The sequence below is a fragment of the Apteryx rowi genome, unplaced genomic scaffold (assembly GCF_003343035.1).
Source record: "Apteryx rowi isolate R43461 unplaced genomic scaffold, aptRow1 scaffold_205, whole genome shotgun sequence".
NCBI lineage: Eukaryota > Metazoa > Chordata > Aves > Apterygiformes > Apterygidae > Apteryx > Apteryx rowi.
The window spans coordinates 1,172,808-1,193,932 of record NW_020448364.1 but is presented as its reverse complement, the minus strand read 5'-3'; the positions used below and the strand labels follow the sequence as shown (position 1 = coordinate 1,193,932).

Sequence of the window (21,125 nt, the reverse complement as noted above, 5' to 3'; positions counted from 1 at the left end):
GAAGTGGAAACAGCAATGACTGCATTTCAGTGGAAATAAAGCATAGGAAGTCAATAAAGACCGTGGGGAAGATTGCTTTCTTATGTTAAGAGTAAAATAAATCGCAGTGATTTATAGTTTCATTTCTAGATTGCAGTGATAAAATTATTAACACTGCTGCTATAAGGCAAATGTATTTAATAAATATTTCTCTTCTCAATGGGGGAAGGAGCAGGATGGTAAATTATATCACAAGAGGAAGATGGACCAGCAGCCCACTTATTACTGAAGATGATATTAAATAATATCTTTCAGGAATACACATTCTTAGATGAACAGGTCAAGTTTTATCCAAAAGCTTTAAAACTGTCGGTAGATGAGTTCAATTTTCCATAAATATTAATTTTCAGTACATTTCAGAATACATGGGAAATTACAGAAGGCTGTACAAGTTCTGATCTTGTGCCAGTATCCAGACAGGTAAAGGTCAAACTATTGGCTGGTTAGTCTGATATCAACCACAGGTTGAAATTGAAAACTGGATGAAGTTAAATGTTACAGCTGATTGAATCCTAAATGACTAAATCATACAGGGATACAATGACTGATAGGCAAGATGTTTTATGGAGAATATGTCTTGTAAAAAAAAAATAAAAAAACCCAACACAAATTCTAGTTTATTTGCGAAGAAAATTACAAGTTTGATTCTGTAGTTAATTCTGTAAGTTAATGTCTAAAAGTTAAGTCTGTAAAGTATGTGATAATGTGATGATTAACTGAGGATTACTGAACATTGCAAAACCACAGCTCTGTGCAATGTTAGCGAAGCAAGATCTCATGTCGGCTAGCAGACATGAAATACATTAACTCAAAAAACAATTTATTAATGGGGAATCATTTTCATGTCTATTTGGATGCCAGTGCCCATCATCGATGAACTGGAAGTACGTGGAGAACCATCACTGACTACATTTATGAGTGCTGTTCAAACCAAATACAGAWTTACACAGCTGAATGGAGAGCAGGGCAGCTAGGAGCAAGGAATGAAAGTTGAGGTTGCACAGTAAATAACTTCATCAAGAAAAGTCATGGTCCTAGAAAGAGTCAGGAGTTAGGAATTAGAGCACATGTAAATACTTTTGCAGGGAGAAAATGCCGTTTGTAAACCTCTCTGCAGTGCAATACAGAAGGGTACAAAGAGAACCACTCTGAAAGTTAATCCTGGACGAGCTGCAATTGGAAATAAAACAGAGATCATGAACAGTGAGGGAGATGAACTGTTGGAAAAAAAGGTCATAGAAAATGGTGGAGTGATGTTCCCAAGTCACTTAACTGTCTGTCTGCCTTTCTGGAGGGTACACAGTAGTCAAACACAGGTGACTTGACTTCCTCCAGCTGTTCAATAGTATGATGTGCCCAGACCATCAGGTGCTACGATCTAACGGTCACTTCAGTCTGTAAATTAATACCGTCTTGAATCTCATCCCCATTTTGCCGTAGCACATTTTGTGCTGAGAACACTTCAGATTTCTAGAAACCTCAGACATATCTCAGAATAAGCCTGAAATTTTGAATGAAACAAGCTGAAATTTGTGCTGTTTTATAAGTTTGTATTCAGTATAATTTATAGCAAGCTTAGCAGAAATTAGTATATAGATAGGGAAAGAGACAGCTTGTAGATAGGGGAGTTGGTATTTGTGGGAGCAATCCCATGGCTGACAGTTATTATAAGCGAGAAAATGTGGGATTAACCTCTTCCTTCTGTTAAGCATATTCTGCATAAACTTGTCTGGAATGTACTGAAATCTAGGAATAAAACATTTAATGGGTAACCCTTATTCAAATACTAGCATTACTGTGATACTTAAAAATTAGGATCACCAAGCCAACTTCTCAGAGCTGAGACTTCCAGAGACTGAAGTCTTATAGTGTGTTACTGAATTTAATTGATTTGTTTTTTCTTTTATTTTCAAGTGGATGACAAGGTTCAGACTATGCTGCCAATGAAAACCCTTCAGTACAAGAATAAATAAGGAGATCTGGCAAGGCAAAATGTGTTCAGCAGGACTGGATGCAACTGGGTGGGAAAGGCACGCAAGTGCTATGTAGCTCCCACATCATTATAATCAGTGGGACCCGATGCAAGGGGGCAGTGATAAAGGGATATTTTTAACTAAAACATCTACCCTCATTCTTTGCCTCAATATTGAAATAAAAGCAGAGGTCTGATCTTCCTAATCCCTTGTGCCAACTTATTTGGTAGTACCTTGTGGAGAAGGAAAGCCAGCTGGTAGGTAGGTATGAAGGTCACGATTAAAAACTACTAACACCGGAGAGAAGCTGGTCATGGTATGAAAGGTGCCAGTTTTTAGCCACTTCAGATAAAGAGGAATGCTGGGAGGGTGACTATCCCTTTGTAAGGACTTCTGAGGTTACCTGTGTTTCCTGGCTAGCTCTGGGGAAGCATGGCTTGACCTAGGAAGGCATTTCCCAAATTCAGAATGATTGGATGTCCGACAATCCACTCTGTGAAAATACACTATAAAGACAGCGACAGTTTCCTTCATAGGAGAGAAAAGGGAAAATATGTAAAGAGATAAAGGAGTGAACCATCCTGAGATGATAGAATGGGATTGCTGGCTTACACCAGGCAAGAACAAAGGCGGCATTTGACAGAGACTGAGTCAAAACCAAAGGATGGGAATGCCTTTTTTTATACACTATGCAGTTAGACCACAGAATTCATTGCTTCAAGAAGTCATTGAGACTAAGTATTAGAAGGATTTGGAGAAGAATCAGATCTCTATTATTAACAAAACCTATCTGGTTATGCACTAATAGATGGTAGAAGGAAAGTGCTGGCAGGGAGATGAAACCTTGTGCTTTGGGGCAAAGCTAACCTCTAATTAAGGATTAAAACGAGGCTTTCATGGGATGGGGAGATCATCTCACATGCAGCTAACAGGGAAAACTTTCTTGTATTGTATTTTCAAGCATCTGGTTTTGAACAGCAGTTGGAAGCAGTATGCAGGATTAAATCAACCACTGATCTAAACAAGTTGCCAGTTCCTATGTTCCAGAGCTCTTCTCCCTTCCCTTCTCCATGTCACAAATGGTTTATAACCTGAAAAGTTAGGCATACAAAGTAAGTAGTAGTAGTATCCCTTTCTAACAGTTAGAGAGTGAATAGGTTAAGACTGGGATTTTTGAAACACAGCTCCCTTACACTAGAATTGGAGACAGTTAGATGTCTGCCCAGGCTGAATGATCTTGTTCAAGTCTAGAAAAACTGTCTGTGGTAGAGCTGAAAAATAAGCTGAGTTAATAAGGTCTTTCTTGTGAAAAGGAGCATGCTATTAAAAGCTGGTAAATCTACAGGGCAAGCTTGGATTCTGCAGGAAACAATACGGTTTTACCCTTAATCCCATAACTTCTTTGCAAGACCATTTGTTTCACCTAGCTCTTAAGCTCCTTTGACCATGAGATGACTGGCTGTGAGATCAAACAAACAGTTGCATTTTGCTTTTCTGTTGTCTTTAGGTGGTAAACTTGTATTTACTGGTCCAGGACCTGTAGAACTGCATGCTCATTACATCCTGATATCTGATGGAGGAGAACTCCGTGTGGGATCCTCCAAGGCCCCTTTCCATCACAAAGCACACATCTACCTGTACGGAAGCCTCCATTCTCCACCAGTATTTCCATATGGGATCAAGTTCCTGGCAGTGAGGAATGGGACCCTTTCCATGCATGGTGAGTACCTTTTTTCCTTCTCTTTAAAAGCAAAGCACAATTAAAAAATGTAAAAACTAAAAATAAAAACAGAACTGTTCAGAGAAAAAAGTAAAATTTTGGCCATAGATTTGCTTTTCTAAAAATAGCTAAGTATATGTTGACATTAGTCTTTGGACCAGAAGACCAGAATTCTCGTATTTTTACATTCACAGTCAGACTCCTATTGTCACAGTATCTTAAGCACCRAAGCTCAATGCTGTGCCCCCATAAGAGCTCCTAAACTGGGAGCTGAGTCATTTTGAAAATCTGATCTCTAAGAAGAACCTAGATAGTATCCAGTAGTTATGAAACCTTGGCATTCATTTAATTACCTAGAGGATGACTGGGTTTGTGTATGCCACAAATGAAAGTCTTCATCCTCTGGAAACTGGACTTTGGATCTCTGTTGTGTATCATGTGGGTTTGCTCTTCTGCTGAAAAGGGGTATCCTTTTGCCCTCGTTTCTCCCTATAACAATTTGCAAGTTTCCTCCCAGCCAGCTAAATTGTTTGGAGAGGTGGATGGCTCCTAGTGTTTCCAAGAGAGGCTGGTCTGTCACATAGGTCCCATGACCAGGCCAGTGCTGCAGTCAGCAGCTTGTGCCAGCTGGAGTGTGGGTGCTACTTCAAAGGAGCAGCAAAGTGCTCCTGGCAGTGTGTTTTCCCTTTCTCCTCCATCTCTCCATGCTGAGCTGGCGTCCCCTGTGCCAGCAGTCCCTCTCTAGCGTTAGCAGCACAGCTGACATCTCTCTGATTTCCTGGCGGTCCGCACAGACACACCTGCTCAGCACACGTCCTGGCCATAAGTGACAAGCCCAGGGCTATGCAGAAAGACTGCGGCAATGCCAGTAATTTCAGGCCGAGATGCCCAGTCCTCTGCTCTAACCACCAGGCTTTTCTCTCAAAGGAAGCCCTGCAGCACCAGAGCTGTGTGTTCCTCGAGTGTGGAAGAGACAAGGGAAAAAAAGGAGAGAAATTGGCTATGGGTTTGCAGATGAATGCAAGTTTCACCCTACTTTATGGGGCAGAGGACTCTGTATATGGAGCTTTGTGGATGGCTGTGAAATAGAGGTATAAATTGGCCATTTCTTGTTGCAGAAGATTGGATGTGGAATCCAAGCACAAGCTCAACATGAATCAGAATACGAGTAAAAGGCACTCGCGTTAAGCTCTTACTAATGTGCTTTTTCTAAATGCAATATGTGTCTTAGAAGGAGGAAAGAAAAGCCAACTCATATCTGAATCCCTCATCTCCCTCCTCTATGTTCTTGCATGTCAACCTTCATGTTGATAGGCGTTTGTACCCTCCAGCAGGGCTTGAACTTACAACCTGCTGGCCTACAGGCAGAAATGTTACTATCTGAGCGTTACTGACATGTATGGCTCTCGGTCAAAAACAATGTAAGACACCAAGGGGTCCAATCTGAGCRCGCAAGCTGTAGTGCTGTGCGGTAATCCTGTCATCTCACACACGCGCCGCGAGGTCAGGTGAGGTCGGTTGTTGGAGAGGCATCCACGAACAGATGCTTTGCTGAAGCAGGAGGGAGGTCGGTGGAGGCTGCRGAAGGTGCTCTTTGCGGTGGAGGAAGGTGCTATTCTACTCCCGGGCACATGTTGAAAACCAAGTGACGTGTTCTCAGTCTCTTTGTCAAGATGCAGTGAGGCTAAATTATTTAGTGCTTGCAAACGTCTTTGATAATTTCAATAAACTGGCTTTGTAGAAAGGCAGAGTATTTCTATCCCATTTCCTAGAGGGGCTCTGTGAAGAAGATACTATCAGATCATTGAGGCTGAATTGACTGGTCGTTACTAGCCATTGAGTTTCACACAGTTATCCCAGCCCTGAGTTCAGTAATTCACATTAGATTAAAGCATGCCTTGCAGAAAAGCTTGGTCTTGGTTTGGAGACATCAGGGGACACAGAAGCCAGCATTTTCTTTAGAAGCTTGTTCCAAAGGATTAATTTGGTTAATCAACCACATATTTATTTTGTTACTTTTTTATGAAAAGTGTTAAAATGTCTGATTTGAATTTTTCTGATATCAGCTTTCACTATTTCTCTTTCTGCGTCTGCTCCCGCTATGTTAAAGATCCTTCCATTCCTAGTTTCACTGCTGTAAAGAAGTTAGGATTTTTTCCTTAAACTGTCAGCACTTTAGAGCAAGAGCCTTGACTTCCTCCTGGTGTTTTGTTTTTTTAGCAATGTGGGAAAATGCAATAGCATCTCCTTGTATCCAGGCGTGCTGTGGTGCTTCTCATTTCCTTTCTGAGCCTTTGTCGTTAGTGCTGGGCTTGCTGCCTCAGTCCTTGTAGACAACCCATGAAATTACACAAAAACAAGGCAGAAATAACCTTCATAGGGTTACCCTGGAAATGCGATAGAGGGAAGTAAACCTGGGGGTCCATGTTAATACCCTCAAGAAATTTCTTGCTGATATTCTTTACATTTTATTCAGGGCCGTAATTTCCAGTGATATCTCTTTCCTGAAGAAAGCGAGAAGGTGAGGTCAGTGTTTCAGTAAGGTGGAAATCCAGTGGCCAAACCTAATAAACTCAAGCTTTCATTGATATTGTCTGACCTGCTGCAAACCCAGCTTGTTTGAAGCAAGTACCCTCTGTGTAAAGTCAGAAAGGATTTGGCAAAAGTCTGTGAGAACGGTGTTGTTATGGGTTGGGACTTACCATTTCCAAACACCTTTTATAGTCCTGGTGTATCCAGAAGTGAGGAGCTCAAAGGTTTCAAGACATCAGCTAAATGGCGAAATATGAAGCCATAGGTGGATTGGTACATTAATGGAGACATCTCTCAGCTTCAATTTCTTATCACCCATGCAAGAAACCCAGACTTGCTGTGAAGTCACTTTTAAGCTCAGCACAACATACAGTCCCCGTGCATGGCTGCAATTAAGATTCATTCAAACCATGTAATCCACAATTTAGCATTGAAGCAGTAGAAGCCCTCTAGAAAATAAGACCGGAAGGAGTGTGTTCTTTTGCTGGATTCATATTGCTCGCATCAAACAGAAATATGTTGTTCTGGTTCCAATTTAGTGCCAGTCTGGTCTGTGGTATAGAACAAATTGTTGAGCATGTCAGTCTCTTTCATATATATTTTTATATATATATACATACATATACATACACAGACACACACGTTATCACAGATCAAAATCATTAAATAAGCATGCTTTCAAATTCTTAGCTGTCTTGGTGAAGACAGGATTGAGTGCATTTTAATTTCTTTTCTCTTTCAGACTGGGAAGTTTGGGGAATGTTCCGCAGCTATGGTTGAGTTCAGATTGTTTAGTAAGTGCTGTCAGCTCCTCACTTTGATATGTTAATATGACTAAGGATTTCCCACAATTCCCTCATGAGTGGCAGTCCTTTGCTCCCGTGGTTGTAGCAGACTGGGAAATTTCACTGTTGCCTTTGGCTTTAGCCAACTCCCCTGCCAGTCAGAGCGTGCCACCCATAAACTGCCTGTCAATCACACGTCAGTTTTAAAGGGGGTTTCAGTCAGCCGGGGCAACTCGAATTTTTGACAATGTAATTATGGCCCTTGCATCCGCAGTAGGGGCCTGAGCAGGACTGAGAGAATTTTATTGATTGCGCAGAAGGGAAATTTATCACTGTCTCCAGCTCCGTTCACCCTTTATTCCCCGAGAAACTCTCCTGACAAGTTTCTGGAGAGAAGTTTAGCGTGGTGGCCTTGGCCGTTCTTGCGCCTTTGTCCTTTCCAGGGAAATTGAATCGGAGGCGCCCTGCGGATGCGGAGCGAAGGCTCGGCGTTTCGCTCACGCCAAGGTGGGGAGAAGGGGCCGGGTGCAGGAGCTGCCTAAGTGGAGTCGCTGGAGGCCACCTACCCTTTTTGGGGCAGGTATTCACAGCCAGATTTCATCATCCCAACACTCTCATTAACACAGATGGAAAAATATTAAAGGCCTTTTCCATTCTGTTCCATTTTTCATCAGTCTTGTAACCATGTGGTCATTATTCCGCTTGGTTTCGTTGAAGCAGCCTGTCCCTCATGCCAAAGACTGGCACTTTTGCTATGTATTCAGTTGAAACCTTGTCAGTACCAATGCTCTGATGATACCATGGCATGAGCATGTGAACCCATTCCCTGCATTTTGACTAATAACATATGAGTGGAAGATGCTGCACTTCAGATTTAAAAACACATTACATTCACTTTGTCCTGGCTCTGAAAGCTGTGGGGTAAAGAAATACAACATCCTGAGAGTTTTGGTTTAATGCCATACCTATTTATAATCAGTATAATTAAAACAGAGGGCGCGGTGATCGTTTCAGTCCCCTGAAGTCAGGGATAGCTCTGCTGCGAAGCATGTTCTGCCCCTGCACTTGCAATACTTGTGAGTGGATCCTGATGGTGGAAGATGACGTTATACAGGCAATCCTGCATTTACTAAATCCCAAGCTTCCCTGAAACTAAAGCGATCTAATACATTTTTGGGGTTGGCTCAGAAGAAAATATTTTTAATCAATTGAACCAATTATTCATTTTAATCACTTTTAATCAATAATGAAACACAAAACGTTTGTGAGCGGTGCACTGTACCCCACAGAGCCTGCACATTCCTCAAGAGATCAAACATTTAATCAAATGCTCCTTGTTTTTCCTTCATTAGGCAGTGTTATGTATCTGTGCTGAGTTTGAGATTGAGATCACAGACAACATGAGAGAATTTGTTCTGCTTTACTCACATTTTAAAAAGAAAAGCTTCCTGGGGAAAAGAAAATCCATAGCAGAAGGTTTCTAGATAGGGTGCAGAGATCTGCTATGGATAAGATGTGCTCTTTTACCTTATTGAAATGTTCGTATATCCAATACAAATATTATTTCCCACTAATTGAAATCATTGATTTGCTCACCCTGTAACACCATGAGTTCAACTCCGTTTCACTTTCTGGGGTCACTTCCATCGGTTAGTTTTTGTTAGATGCTAGTTATTTTGTGTGGTGGTTGCAGGAGGCTTTTTTGCCTTCTTCTTCTTTCAAAATCTTGCCTTTAACATGATGCGTTAAGACAGATGGCTCCTGAACAGAGAGCTAAGCTGCCTTGAACCCCCTCTCATTCACTGGGGATAAGAAACTGCACTTAGGCACTTCCCATGGAGCAACTAACGTAAAATTACTTGTTCCTTCACTGTGTGTTTCTTATTCACAAATATGAGATGAAGATTAGATCTGAAATCGCTAGAAGATGGGGAAAAAAGGATCATATAAAGCTGGATTCAGGGGAAGCTGCTATGTCTTTCATAATTTTCCATTCTTTCTAATAGAAACTTCTGCAGGACAGCACATAGGGAATTTACTTTTTTTATGGTGTATTGTAGTGGGAAAGAGCAACGACAAGAGTTTCTATAGACCTGTTTAATCATATAGCCCTTCCCATCCTCAGTGAGCTTCTCCTTGCTTACTTGAGGGTGCTGTTCAAAAATATTTAGGTGGAACAGCTTTAAGCTGAAAAATGTAGTTTCACAAAAGTGAAAACCTTCAGCAGGACTAGCTCAATCTCAAGGATATTTCCTATTGAAGAAAGTCAAGATGATTCACTTTGTCCTCTCGTTCTGATAATGTCAGTTTTCTTTCCCCTCCGCTGGCGGAAGGCAAAGGTGTTTAATTCTATTGTGTTTGATTTAAACTTAAACCAGTTGCCCCATATTTTGGTGCAGATCTTAATGAGGAAAACAGGAAAACAGCGTGATTTGCATGTGATGTAAAGGGGATTGAGAGATGTGCACTGAATATCTCTCATATATCAGGTTGCGTTTCTTGACAGCAGAAAAAGGACAAGTAACGAGCCTGTGGATTGCTACAAGTGTGAAGGTTTTCTCTGTAGTGAWGTAATTGCCTCCCTTAAACTTTGAATATAACATTGAAATATGCCTTCCCATTCTGGCTCCAGCTACAACTAGGAAATTGGGTGGAGGAAGAGAAACGAGCAACAACAATTTCAGCATGAATTTCTCCCCCCCGAGGGAAGAAGGGAGAAAGTTTGCAAAGTCTGCGAAGCGGAGGAGCCCGGGCGCGGATCCGAGCCGCCGCAGCGCTCCGGGCTGAGCCAGGCAGGGCTCTCCGTTCGGGCTCATCTTCACGTCTGCTTCTCCCCAAAACGGTTTCCTTTGCCTGACTTCTCCCCTGCTCCCTTGACAGCGACGGGGCCCGTGTGGCTAATTCTCTTCCACCGCGTGCTGGGGATGCAGCGAGCCCGTCTCAGCATTGAAACGACCGCGCCGCCCCGCATCCCCGTTCCTGCAGGCAGACGTTCCCCGTCCCGTTCGGCAGCCGCGCGGTAGATTGACTGGCAATAACGCAAAATGTTAACAGCTGTGTGCAGCTCTCGACGAGAGCGTACAGTAGTTAGCTGCCGTGTTCGAAGCCGTTTGCTCCTGGTGTCAGTTTAAAGAGGTTTTCCTCCTTGGCACCTTTGGGTGTGAGATGTTTTTGAGCACGTAGCRTGTTTTTTTTTTGTGTGTGTCAGACTGGCTCATTCATTTATGCAAAGAGCTGAGAAATCTTTCCCTGTCCTTTCTGAAGCGATTTCACTTAATAAAATAGCTGCGTAAACTCGGATTAAAGGAACTGTTTGGAAATGCTTGAACCTCTGGGAGAGCACATAGGAAATGTACTTTTTAATGGTAATTTGTAGTGGGAAAGAGCAACAACAAGAGATTCTATAGATCTGTTTAATCACATAGACCTTCCTATCCTCAGTAAGATACTCCTCGCTTACCTGAGGGTGCTGTTCAAAAATATTTAGGCAGAACAGCTTTAAACTGAAAAATGTAGTTTCACAAAACATTCAGCAGAAATAGCTCAATCCCAAGGATATTTCCTGTTTTAGAAAATCAAAATGATTCAATTTGTCCTCTCATTTTGATAATATCTGTTTTTTGTTTCTTTTTCCCTCCTCCCACTGGGAGAAGGCAAAGGTGTTTAATTCTATCATAATGCTTTCATTTGGGCTTTCATGGTATTAATTTTCATATACTATCTGTTTCATAGCAACATATCAACATTAGTGAAATGCAATGTTTTTACAGAAAGAAAATCAAAACCCCTAAACCCCCAAAGTGACATTAGGATAAAGGAAAAACAAAAGTTTTAATGGTTCAAAAATTGAATTAGATTGAATTGAATTGAATTGAACTGAATTGATCTGAAYTGAGTTGAACTGAAGGTTTTTTGAGGAATTTTTGTTTTGTGGAAAACATTGAAGGTTTGTCTTTCATGTAAATTCAGAGTGAAATCACATCTTCTGGCTAGCTGTAGACTTGGATTTCATCCTGCAGAAACCACTTACATCAGGGGAAGCATTATCCCTATTTTACAGAAGAGGAGTAAGCTGGAGAGATGCTAAAGCTGTGTCTACATTGGGCCGTAGATGGGTGGGCATCACAACAGCTTAAAAGCTGGTATTAAAAAGCTGAGCCCTGACGAAGCTCTGCGCACTCACGTTGCTCGGACGGCAATACCTGTTGGGTAAGGTGGTAGGTCCTCATGCTGCAGTGGCAGCCTAAGCCCGGAGCTGCGTCCCAAACCCCCTGCCCTTGTGGTACGTCGCGTTGGAGCTTCTCACGCAGGTGTTTCTCTGCCCAGAGCCAAGCACATGATAGTGCCRTGAGGATGACGATATGTGATGGTTTGGGGCAGAGGGATCTACTCAGGTTCGCGTGAGGGACAGTGTAGGTCCCAGTTTCCTTGCCCAGCCTGCCCCATTGCTTGCACAAAGCTTGTGCTTGATGCCGGGTTTGTATCCACACACTGGGGACATGAGATGACCTACAGTTTGAGCCAAAAATTTGTGCCAAAATCCAGTGTAAGGTACCTAGTCTGATCCTGAGCGTGCAGCACTGAGGCTGCTGCAGGTTTGCTTGTGCAACAGTCACAAAATTGATAAACTTCTGAGACTCCTAAGGGTTAATGAGCAGTTATAAACAAGAAAAGACCTCCTATTTTACCTCAGGACATGAGCGAGAAGCTTTCTGCACTGGCAGTGGCAGGGAAGTAGCAGAAAAGCTGTCTGCATTTCCCCAGGAGCTGCCCACACACAGCAATTTGGCCTGCAGGACTATATGGGGGAGGAAGGAGCTCTCCCACTTTCCGAGCCGAGACGATCCCTGTCTTTAGCAGTTGTATAGCAGGAAAAAACCCAGACTTCTTTCATTGCAAAACAAGCTAGAAACTTTGTGCAAATGCCTAGGGAGTAGACTGAGGACTGGAATTAACAGGGAGCAAAAGTGGGTTGGAAACATTACTGTGCAGAGTGTTTTAGTGAACGTGTCAGTGAGTGCTGAGGGCTCGCTGATCACGTCTCTCTTTTTAAACATAAGAAAATGGAGGGAAGTGGCTTTCATTCTTTATTTTCTGATTCCTTTCCCTTTTTTGGGCTGGTGACTTGACTAGTCACTATTAGAGATGAGGCAGCAGGAACATTAAAAAAAAAATCTTCATCAGGTCCAAGTTTATGACAATTTCTCCAAGTCTTTAACTTAAGGATCAGGGACTTTAAGATCCATTTAACCTTAGAGGGATATAACAGCACAACTGAGTGCTATCCTGACCTGGGAGGCTTTCTGGAGAAGATTTTCAGACTGTTCTGTTCCTTTTAACTTAAGGAAGTTTTTGCGTTTTTATTTTTATGGTTTGTTTTATTAACCTGTGAAGCAGCAGCAGCACCAGCAAGTCTGCATCCTGGATCTAAAAAGGTGAAAACCCCTATCTCATTTCTCAGGCACCCATTTCTAATGGTTCTATTGCCATTTGTTATTTTGACAACCGGAAATTTTAGGAAAGGCCAAGCTTAGTTTGACTGGGCAGTGCAATTTGGATGGGGAAAAGTGAGCAATAAAGGGTTATGACAGTGAGGAGTAAGTTGGATTCCTTAGGCAGTCTGATAGCTGAAATGCTGCAGTAAATTGTGTTGCCTTTTATAACAGGAGACTATACTGTGCTTTTTCTTTTCTTTTTAATCATAGCTAATAATCCATTGAATTACCTTTTTAACTGTCTCTGGCAACATTCTTTTGTTTATTGGGGTAATATCAACTGTTTTTTTTCTTTGTTCTTTTCTGTTCTTGTTCTGTTTTTTCTCTTTCTTCATATGAATTGAAAGATCTTATTTTAATTTACTCTAAAGATTTAAACTGTAGCTGCAACAGACTGACAGATTATCTGCCRTATACACTGTATTGTCACAGGAAGTAGATTGTATGTCTCAGCCTTGCAGTTCTTGTAAATTCTTTCTGTGGTATAAAGGGATCTCATTACCTCAACTTTAAAGCCCCCATAAACTATTAAAAGGTGCAAGAGTTTTATAGTTTGTCAACACTACAAACAAACTGTATGTTCTTAACCCAAATTAATTAATTTGTGGTAAATAGGAGTGAAGACAAGATGCAACAGGATACTGTCCCTGTGGAGTCAGAGAAGAAGAGTTCAAAGCCTGCTATCCCATTCCTTATGTCCACAAGAGGAAGATTGTTTGAAACAATTAAACAGCTTTTGGGAGAAAGGCCAATAGTCCCATGGAAGGCTTAGGGCCAGAACCAGTCTTCCTAAAACCTGTTTAATGCAGAACTAAAGTCTAGTTTCTACCAACACCCTAGCACATAACCCAGACTCTCCAGCTCTGCCTAACTCTGGATGTGCCTAACAAGCTGGTTGCTGTCAAGCTTGGTTTGAAAGTTCCCTGGGTGTCTAAAGTTATGTGACGCACATGCTCCAAAGAGCCTTGTTTTCAGGACAGAAGAATCTACTTTTCATCTAAGCTCTTTGTGATCTAGTCACCTAAATTCTCCTTAGATCTCTGGAGCATGACAGAAATTTAAAGTAGGATTCTTCTAACTGAACACAAATGTGTGAAAGGCAGGAGTTCCTTCAATAATCAACTGGTGATTAGGGAAATTATTAAGAAGTGATGTCTGGAGGTTCAAACTCCTTCAGGTTGCCACTGGAGTAAGAACATGAAGAAGTCTGTGGATGCAGACTGCAAAAGGTCAAATCAGACATAGAAGAGTGTCTGTGTTGAATATATGCCAGGGAAGGACAGCCATGTCTTAAAGTAACATGTTCAGATGAAAAAAAAAAATGTTGAAAAATTAAGGCCAGTAACTCTAAAAATGCTGGAAGAAGCAACAGCACCACACCACATCCTTAGGGAAGAAGCTGCATTGAAGAATAAGATAAAAAGACTGTATCTAAATGTGTCACCACTGCATTGACTTTTAGAGCAGATGTGTGAGAAGGTGGTGACTGCAAATGCTTGGGAGAGGGGAGGATGTGTTTTATTCAAAACTGACCTCAAGACAGCCTGAAGGTTGGGAAGAGAGTTGGAGACAAAGGGGAAAAGCAGAGGTGTAAATTGAAAAAAACCTCATGGGAAGAAACATGAAGGAGACTCCACTGAGATGTATATAACCAGATGACTGAACTTTATACTTTGAACACAGCACTCAAAATATAGCTTGGCTGGAAGGAAGAAGAGGTACCAGCAGCCCTGGCTGAAGTGGAAGGCAAGGAGGAGTCCAGAGTCCAAAGGAGCATTCCCCAGGAAGAAAACCATGGACTGAAATCACCAAATTGAAGGAAAGCTTAGAAGTGGGCAGGCAGTGAGGTGGGAACTATGCAGTAGAACCTGAGAGGATGACCCGGAAGCACTGAAAGAGAGATGGGGGCCCAGTCTCTGGGGCAAAGAATTGAAAGTTTGAGCAAAATGGTCTGAAAAGATCACTCTGTCTAAGGTTGACTGTTCAAGCCCACAGATCTTCATGAATTAACTGGAGAGCAACCAGCCAGTTTTCTCTGCCCATGCCCCACGTATCCTGAAGGTGCAAGAGGAGAAAGTGAAGTAGGCTTGGAGATGTGGCATCAAATGGAGACAGAGAAAAGAGGAAGGGAACAGGCTTAAAGAGGAATGACAACCTTGCAAGGCCATGGGGTTTAATCTGTTGATTAAAGACTGGAATCACTTTTTGGAAAGAGAGCAGGTGAGTTAAAGGGTAGAACCTATGAGAAACTGAAAAAGAAGACACAATATAACTGCAGTAACAACATCTCATGGTTTCCTGGCAGAGATCTGGGAGTGCCTTGGGGAACCCTGATCTCCTTCTCTGGTCTTGATCTGCTGCTCGGACTTGAGCAAGATAGCTGTTTTGCTCTTTCACTCTTTGAACTGGCTCAATTTCCCCTTTTTGTACAATGATGCAAAGCATTCCTATAAAGGCAGTTTAGTCACCTGCTTCTGGAGCTACCATATGAACAGTGAGTAGTAAGTGAAAATGCTAACAAGAGTCGAAGTGTTGATTTTTAAATGTGTTTGATTATTTCTAACTGGAATGGGAGGCTTCATGCTTAAGAAACTGCGCTAGCTAGAGGAAAGTCACTTCCCACCTTTATGCCYAATACCTGTGTAACCCCAGACAAGTTACTTAGCCATTCTGTGTCTCCTCCCCACCTTCCTTTGGGTACAAGTTGATTAATAGCTTTGTCCTGTGGAGGCTTCAGCTATGTTTGTAGGAAGGGAAACTCAGAGCTGTGGGCTCCTCAAGGCAATGAGTGCTGTGGAAGGGTTGATTTGAAGTTCCTGTAACCCAGGGGAGTGACTCCCAATAAGTGTGGCTCTTGTTGTGTGCATGTAGAGAGTACCTAGCTCAGGTGGTACCTTTAGGCCTTACTTCAATATAAATCACAGACGGCAAACCCTGCACCTACTTTACTGATCAGTGTCGATCCAAGTTTCTTTTAACTGCTGGCAGGAGTTGGAAGGCATTTTAAGGGACTGGGCAAGAGGTGGTTCTTTTCATAAATGAATAAAGAATGGGTAAAAATTAACACTTCCTAACTCCTCCTATCTGACAAGCGGAGATGTTGAAGGAGTTGCTTTGTTTGAAGCAATATTTCCTACTGGGATGAGAAGTGTGATCTGGAATGGCCTTTCTCAGCTGAGATCAATACCATTTGCTTTTTCCTCTCTCTCTCTCCCCCTTTCTGTTCTGGCGTGCTGAGAGACTGGCAGAAAGACGAGGCATGTGCTCAGAGTTATAAATGAGAGGTCAGATGCAGCTGGTGATCTGGGYGTGCAGAGCTCTGGCTGACTGACGTGCTTCTGAGTCACTTTGGGGGCAATCCCCTTGCTTGGATTAGAACAGCATCAGATTCATCACACTGCTTTGGAAATTTTGTGTTAAACATGGTTACTTTAGTGTTTTAGAGTATGCCAAATTCAGCAGGCCAGTTAAACATGTACCTCACTCATCTGGACCATTCAAATGTTAAGTGAGTACTTAACCACTTTACCTATTGTAGACAGATTTATTTGTAAGCCTAGAAACAAGTATGCCCTGGCATATCTTGCTGAGCTTGTTGAGTTTGGATGTAAATCTGAGACATTTCTGTAAAGGTCAATTCCTCCTGTCTGGATTAATCACTTAGGACGAGGTGAAATCAGTTGGTGATGCCATGTGGTGTCCTACATGGATTTATAAAATGTTTTGAGGTGGGGGCTGTAAGACAATGAATTAATACTGTTTTTCTTCCTCTGTAGTTGACACAGGAAAGAGAATGACTTTATGCAAATCAGAACTACCTTATTCATGAAATACTAGACTTCATGTTTGCATCATGCTTCCTACAGGGCTCATTCATAAGCTGGTGTTGAGTATCAATAAATGAGTATCATTAGTACTCACAGGATCTGGCCCTTCCTAATGAAGCAGGGAGGTAAAATGGATTTATTCCTTACATGTAGGTGGAGGAAAGAAATTTTGATGCAGTGAAGTGACTTGCCAAAACCAGAAATATTGGTGCTGAGCCAGTCCTGCGGCCAAGCTGTTCCTTATGCTCTGGTCTGCGATTAATTCACTTTGGAATCTGCTTTCAAGTCACACTTATTTCTGGGTTGCCATTTGATAAATCAATTCTGCTCTGTTCAGTATTTAAGTATGTTCCTGTCAAGTCACTTAGTAAAATGTTCCATTCCTGCTTTGCTTGCAATTGCATTTTGAGTCTGAAGGGTCTGTCCTGTCCCTTTTAACATGAAGGCATTTCTGCTTTAGATCTCAGGATGTGTTTTTCCAATCTGAGCTCAGTTAATTATTAAAAATGAGTTCAATAATTAAGGAGTTATACAGATTCATCTATTTTTCAGCACTTTTGAGTGTTTCTGCTTGCAGTACTTTTTGGGGGAAGAAATAATTTAAATATACTGTAGCTATTGGTCTTTTAAACCTTCTACTCTCAAACAAGTCATTTATTTACCTGTTGCACAGCCCAGCCCCAGTCACTGAAGGTTATTTTCTGAACCCTGTAGGTTTTATCTGAAGTAGGGTTTGTTCTGAAAGGGAAACATGAAGGAGGGCTCTGGCCTCCTACAGGGTGGCCCTGCAGACTGACTGCAGGGACAAGGAACATCATCTCCAGGGAACTCCCTTTGCCCATTCGTGATCTTTATAGAGAGCCCCTTTGGTTCTTTAAAAGGCATTTGGGAAACAAGGGTTGTCTCCCTGCTGGAGACTATTCCCTCCTGTGATTTTCATCAGCATATTTCATCTCCACATTTTAAAGTTGGGTGTAAGGATACCTATGAAAATAATGTATCCTAGCCAGTCAGCCCACCACTAGGAGGTGAGCAGGAGACTAGAAATTTCTTCAAGGAGCAGGAGCAATTTGTTCTGGCTGTCTGCAGTGACTTAGTGACTGCTGTGTGTTTTCAAGGTCCTTGCAAGTTTAAGGAGTTGTGTAAGGTATGGGGGACCAGATGCAGAACTGGACAATCCTGCTCCCACCAGGGCTAAATTAGAAGATGTCCTGATGTAACAGACCCATAGTCACTATTTGGACTTGAGCAGATTCCTAAATTGCTAGATGCATTCAAAGTGTTTACACTGGTGTGTTACTGAAGACCCATTGCGGAAAATCCCAGAGACCAGAAGATGAAACTTTTTGCCTGGCTTTTGGCTAAGAAGAGAGAAAATCAGTAGGTATCAAGCATAGTTAGGGTCTGATTTAGTTACATAAGTGTTACTATAAAGTGCTATTTCAGACACACTAGGGTATCCGAGGTATCTATATAGACCTGGTAGTTTAGACATGGGATATGTCAGACACGTGTCTTTCTGGAAGAGCAGTTAGAGGCCAATCCGACATCTAAAAATGGCATTTTTAGGCACCTGAAACCCACCCATAGTGTCCAAACTAAGTCAAGTCAACTACAGACACCAGTGCTGGCAGTGACTAAGGGGCTTAGTGGGTCTTTTGCTCTTTTTCAAGCTGTTTTTGTTTAAACTTGTTGGATGCAGAAGTTGGAGAACATGGGGGCTGCATGTTTTCCTATGGCTGGACTCATGCAGGAAATAGATAGCAAGGTTATACATGTTCTGAAAAGAAAACTTGTTTTTTAGGGTTAACAACAGTAAATTTGCTAACAATATGTTATAGCTACAGCAAGAAAGTCTCAGTTTTTCCTTCCAGTTTGGGGTCCTTCCTGCTTTTCTCTCTGGAGATCCCTGGTCCTTTCCTGGGTGAATTGGCCAGAAAGGTATCACTGACCAAACCCTATGCATCACTCAGTGGCACCATGTTGCTTATGGTAGAGGAAAATCTGATCTGCAGGCTTGGTTGTGTGGGGGAATATAAAAGGAATCAAGGAAAGAGGAATCTGCTATATCTTTTCTGTTTTTGTTCTAATAAAAATATTCTATAAAGTATTGGAAGTTGGAAGTAGAAGATCTTACACATACAAAGAAATACTACAGTCCAAATCAATCACCAGGAAAAAAATGTGGGAAAAAAACAGGGAATGGGAGACAGAGACCGGGGAGAGCACCATAAAAAGTCAAAAAAAAACCCAAAGCCCAAAACAAAAGAGAGGAGTTTGTACACCTTGGATACACTTCTTTTAGAAGAAGAAAACTTGGGAAGGTTTTCCATAAAAATGTTTATTTCTGAGCTTGGACATGGAAAAAAAAATCCTAAGCTATTTCAATTCGAGCATGTTTTGAATGCAGAACTGTGATTTACACCTCTTACAGACAAGAGTTGTTATCTAGCAGTATTTTTATAATGGTTGCTGTAGCAAGCATGTGATATATACATAATGGGAGGCAGTTGTGTGTCTGGACATGAGTGCACACACACACACACACACACACACACATACAAGAATTGCTACTAGCTAAGGGCTAGCACTGGAGAAAGATTGTATACTGTTCAACATGCAGTTGGCTGCTGTCAGTCGTTTGCTTTTATGTGAGTACTAAAAATTCACAAGGTTCACTCAATAAAAGTGGGTAAATGAATAATGACAATGAGCTCTGCTAGTAGAAGAATGTGCATAGGTAGATATCAAGAGATTTTTTTCGAGCTTGCTGAGATCATTGAAGAGGGAGATTCAGAAGACCCTGCTCTTTGTGCAGAGGGAACAAAATGTGTTACTCTTTGATTTTTGGAAACTTGCATTCCCTGTGTGCCACCAAAGTTGTAGGGTGCTGACAATAAAGTTGGCCAAGGTCCTGAGTCCATTCCTCCCATGTTCTTGGTATGTTGGTATAAAGGATTATTCCAGCAAAAAAATGCTTCTAGATGACCAGCTATAAAGGCTAGATTCTTCCTTCTTTCATTCTGGTGGGAATTCATTGACTCGTAGGTGCTACTCCTTATTTATTCCTGCGTTAAGGAGGGAAGAACTGGGACACTGGGCTATAAGTACCCAGAAAACAAAACAGGAGATGGGGAGAGAAGCTTGCTTAAAATAATTTGAAAATGATTTATTGGATGCAACCTCTACCTTCAGTGATTTCTGGTATTATTACTTTTCTATAGTACAGCCAGGGAGGACAGTAACTTGCTGTGGGCTAAAGGTAAATTATGATCTATTACAAAGGAGTGAAGGAAAAATATACTGAAGGAGGGTGTGTAAGGCACATGCTTTCCCCTGATGGGGCTTAGTGTGTTGGATCTCACTGGACCTATCTGTTCCAAAGCCTGCTAGGGAAAAGGAAGCATACAGAGCTAAAGCAAACTTCATTATGTGAAGAAGGGAGGGGGAATTAGCAAGATGCTTCATCACTGGGGCTTACTTCATGCAGACTTGGTCATGTGTCCACTGAAGAGGAGGGGATTTGGGAACTGCAACTGTGGCCTTCATATTGCCTTCCAGTGCGGGATAAGGCTGCAGGTGCAGGAGGCTCCTCTTCACCTTGTGCTTCTGGAAAAGGGGAAAGCAGGTCATGACTTAGTTCTGGGCACTTTAAAAACTTCCTGTCCTCTCTGCTGAGTGCCACCGTTGTCCATCACCAACGTGTGTTCACAGATAGCTTTGACAGGCCCTTTCTTCTGTTCACTGCTCATGGGCAGCATTGGAATGCTGAGGATGGACAATACCCTGGGGACTTTCCTACCGACTACAACCCACTGGACAATGCTGTAGTCTTACTAATGGTGCGCCTAACTCCCTCACAGTCCAAGCTGGCAGGACTTCAAGAAGAGCAGAGCATGGTGAACCGTGTATTCACACTGCTTGCTAAACATGTAACCCATCCCCATCCCCAGGGATGTAACGTGGCCTTCACCACAACTGAACCTAAAAGGTGAAAATGTATTTTCAGATCTATCTGAGGCAGCCAGACTAAGGCCTCCTCAAGAATATGTTTCAGCAGTGCTTGCTGAGATTCAATTTTTCTGGAAAAAATCCCCAAAGTTACAATACTTAAAACTTTATATGATGCTATTTCAGCTTTTGGATGAAAAATGCTGAACTGAATTCTTTTGAAATGAAACTTTTACTTTATTAAAAAAAAAGATATTGGATTTTTGGTATTTCTCCTTGCATTAATTTTAAAAGGAATATTGATGAGGAAAAAATGAAAAATTTGCACATGAGTTTTTTTTAACCGCCTCACAAATGACTTTTTAAAATAATATGTTGAACAATTTTTAAGATTTTATAGAAGTGACAAAATACTCTTCAGAGCTGAGAAATCACTTTCAACAACTAAGAAGCCTTTTATTTGAAAAGAAATGAAGTCCAACTGTTTTTTGCTAGGTATTATCATAAACTTTCTTGGGACCTCCAGATTTTCCTTTCTCTATTCAGCTGCACCTGAGACTCCTTGAGAAACATCACCCATGGAAGAAGCTTTTTCCGTGCAGGTGTCTGTATACCCAGCTCTGGAAACAAGTTGAGATGCCCTTCTAGGCATCTGCAGAATCCTGTTTCTATCCTCACATAATCTCTTGCTGACCCAATCAGATGTCCAGTCTGCACCATACATGTCTGATATCTGATAACATTGTGCTAAACTGATGCGTGTGCTTGCTAAGCTCATTTTTGTCCTGAATTATCTCTGTATT

The 21,125-nt window shown here is 41.8% G+C and overlaps 1 protein-coding gene across 1 annotated transcript in view; it reads left to right on the top strand.

Annotated features, from left to right (window-relative positions):
- PKHD1 (PKHD1, fibrocystin/polyductin) overlaps nucleotides 1-21,125 on the top strand; it is a 269,755-nt gene that overhangs the window by 99,346 nt on the left and 149,284 nt on the right. Inside the window, exon 36 of the mRNA XM_026063949.1 lies at nucleotides 3,520-3,732. Coding sequence (XP_025919734.1) covers nucleotides 3,520-3,732 — 213 coding nt within the window. The remainder of the gene's footprint in view (nucleotides 1-3,519; nucleotides 3,733-21,125) is intronic.